Genomic DNA, 3,038 nt, shown 5'->3' on the forward strand with positions numbered 1-3,038 from the left:
TGTAGATTATTTGTATTCTGATTGTAGATGCATTATTTTCTGTTTTCACAAATCCAAAACGACTAAAGCTTCTACAAAATCTTCTGCAAAAAATAGTCTACAATTTATCTACAATTTTTCTAATTTTTCTACAATTTATCTATAATTTCTACAAATTTACTACATTTATACTACAATTAAACTACAATCTTATGTGAAAAAAATATTGACAACAAAATTTGCTCTTCATCTACAAAAATCGTCACCGTTTATTGGATTGGTACATTGAACTTTTTCGACTCCGGCAATTGGATCGTGATATTTCCATCCGCAGAAACAACGATCGAAAAGCTCAAATAATATCAGGAAATTGGAGTGAAGGAATTTTGTTCCGAATTCTATACGAATCGGAGTCGCATGGACAAAGAGTTATTATTCCGAGTAACACATACAAAGCTGTTATTGAAATTTACGTATCATCTCACTGGTATGACGAATTTTGGTACTCAAATCTGACTGATTCGTACATAGAGAATAATAGTTTGACTACCCAGAGAGGCCACGGATTGTACAGGGAAGTTTTATTGAATATAGATGAGCATCTGGTAGGATTCGTGGTTCCATTCCCTCTGATTTTCACAGGTGGAATTAATCCTCTGTACTGGGATCCAGTTATTTCAATAGGGGCATTTGATTTTGACGGAGAAGAGAAAGAAATGGGAGGGAGAAAACGGGCTGGTCAGATCTTAGTAATTAATGGGAGAGAGAAACGTGGGATATATGGACACCTTTAATTAAGGAGTAAGAAATTGCCAATTAATTATACCTCTAAATTAATTATGGTATATAAATGGTAATTTGGTATGCTGAAATGTAATAAACACAAACCTTAAATATTGAGGGTAATAAAGTTTCATATATGATATAGGAAGGTAAAAATCCCCTTTTTTATCTCACAGTTTTGTGAACCCAAATTTCGGTGGACCCAGAAATGTAAGATTGATGTCCACAAATTTGTTTGACAGAAAAGAAACTCATATACAATTAGCGTAAGTGGTACAAGACACAAAATAAAACTCCTCTTCAAAACCTATAATTTGTCACCATTCTAAATCCTGAATGAATATTTATGCATGCCATCAGTAACAGCAACATCTGCGCTTTTGAGTTCCTGAAACCAAGCTATATCTAACTTTGTCAAATTTCTCTCATTTTCTGTTACTTTAATTTTTCACATATGGATCTTCTACCGGGTCTTCCCAACGATATTGCTCTTGAATGTCTCATTCGTCTTCCTCTCGACCAATTCTCTAAAGCTGCTTCTGTATGCAGCCATTGGAAAAACGAGATTAAGCACCCTGCCTTTCGCCAACGACGAAAATCTTCGGGTTTTACCCGACCCGTTTTTGCTTTGGCCCAAGCTATGGTTACTACCATCAGAAAACCTCATGGTGTTACGACTCTCTCGTCTACCCAATTTTATCGCCTCTCGCTTTACGATCCAGAGAAGGGAAATTGGTACGATTTGCCGCCCATACCCGAGTTAGTCGAGGGAATACCCATGTTTTGCCGGGTTGTCGGAGTTGGGTCGGATTTAATTGTAATCGGCGGGTGTGACCCGGTTAATTGGCAAGTTATGAACTCTGTTTTCATCTACAATTTTATATCAGGTTCGTGGCGTCGTGGGGCTGACATGCCGGGAGAACAGAGGCTGTTCTTCGGATGCGGCTCGGATTCCGAGAGATTTGTGTTAGTCGCCGGTGGACATGACGATGGGAAAAATGCATTAAAATCGGTTCTGTTATATGACGTGGCAAAAGACGAGTGGGTTACGCTGCCGGAAATGGCGATGGAGCGAGACGAGTGCAACAGCGTATTTCACCGAGGGAAATTCCACGTCATTGGCGGCTATCCTACGCATGCACAAGGTCAGTTCCAGCGTAGCGCTGAGGTGTTCGATCTCGCCACACGGCAGTGGTGCCTCGAAGAGGACTTTCTAGGTGCTGACACGTGTCCGCAAACTTGCTTAGAAGGCGATGATGGGAGATTATACATGTGCCAAGATGGTGACGTGGTGGTCAAATATGATGCCACGTGGAGACACGTGTCTGAGTTGCCTGGTGAGATTTCTAACGTGGTATATTTGACAGCGTGGCAGGGCAAGTTGCTAACCGTGGGCAATGCCGGATTCGATGAACTCCACGGAGGTTATGAACTTCATTTGAGAAATACTAGCAGTAAAGAAAAGACATGGACCAAAGTGGACATACCAGATGAATATTGTGGCCATATTCAATCAGTTTGTTGTTTAGAGATATGAGACTTTCAAAGAAAAACATGTACTTTTCTTGTTTCTTTTTGTTAGATTACGATTCCGAGTCGTAGAAGTAGCATATTTTTTTCATTTTGTTAGGTTTACGATTTTGAGTCGTAGAAGTAGCATATTTGCATATTTGTGTTAGAATAGGTTTACGATTTCGAGTCGTAGAAGTAGCATATTTGCATATTTGTGTTAGAATAAACGCACACTTGTATTAGAATAGACCGTTTATATTACCCTTTTTTTGAAATCTTGCATGTAGAATACTTTGTCCACCTACAGCTTCTTTTAGTAAATGAGAGTGAGCACTGTCAGATACTATAATTGATTCTTCTTTTGTCCAGTGGTGTTTTCTGTTACATTACCGTATGTCAGCGGCCAACGCTTTGCTACTTATTTTGGCATTGTTTGTTTCTCCTTTTGACAAAGTCTTACGCATGGGACATCGCAGTCGGATTCACAATTTAAATTTTATGGGTTTAATTTTTAAGATTTTTAATATTGAACCGATTATATTTTTAAAATTATGGGTTCAAATTTATTATTTTTATACATAAATTTTTACTACGCGTAAAAAGTTATGAGTTTAATCGAACCCGTAACTACCACATTACATCCAACTCCATGGGCCATGGCCTACATACTATCATTTGATTGGCAATTAGGGTAACCATCAAACTTAATAATTAGAATGTAATTAATCAGTGTATACATCATAATTTAAGATCTAAGCATGTCC

At 38.2% G+C, this 3,038-nt stretch overlaps 1 protein-coding gene across 1 annotated transcript; it reads left to right on the forward strand.

Moving 5' to 3' along the window:
• The first annotated feature begins 885 nt into the window (after positions 1-885).
• LOC104215030 (F-box/kelch-repeat protein At1g80440-like) lies at positions 886-2,642 on the forward strand. The gene has a single exon (XM_009764795.2). It carries the CDS (start codon positions 1,217-1,219, stop codon positions 2,297-2,299), a length of 1,083 nt encoding a protein of 360 aa, XP_009763097.1. The 5' UTR covers positions 886-1,216; the 3' UTR covers positions 2,300-2,642.
• The last annotated feature ends 396 nt before the right edge of the window (positions 2,643-3,038 follow it).

The sequence above is a fragment of the Nicotiana sylvestris genome, chromosome 3, assembly GCF_000393655.2.
Source record: "Nicotiana sylvestris chromosome 3, ASM39365v2, whole genome shotgun sequence".
NCBI classification, from domain to species: domain Eukaryota; kingdom Viridiplantae; phylum Streptophyta; class Magnoliopsida; order Solanales; family Solanaceae; genus Nicotiana; species Nicotiana sylvestris.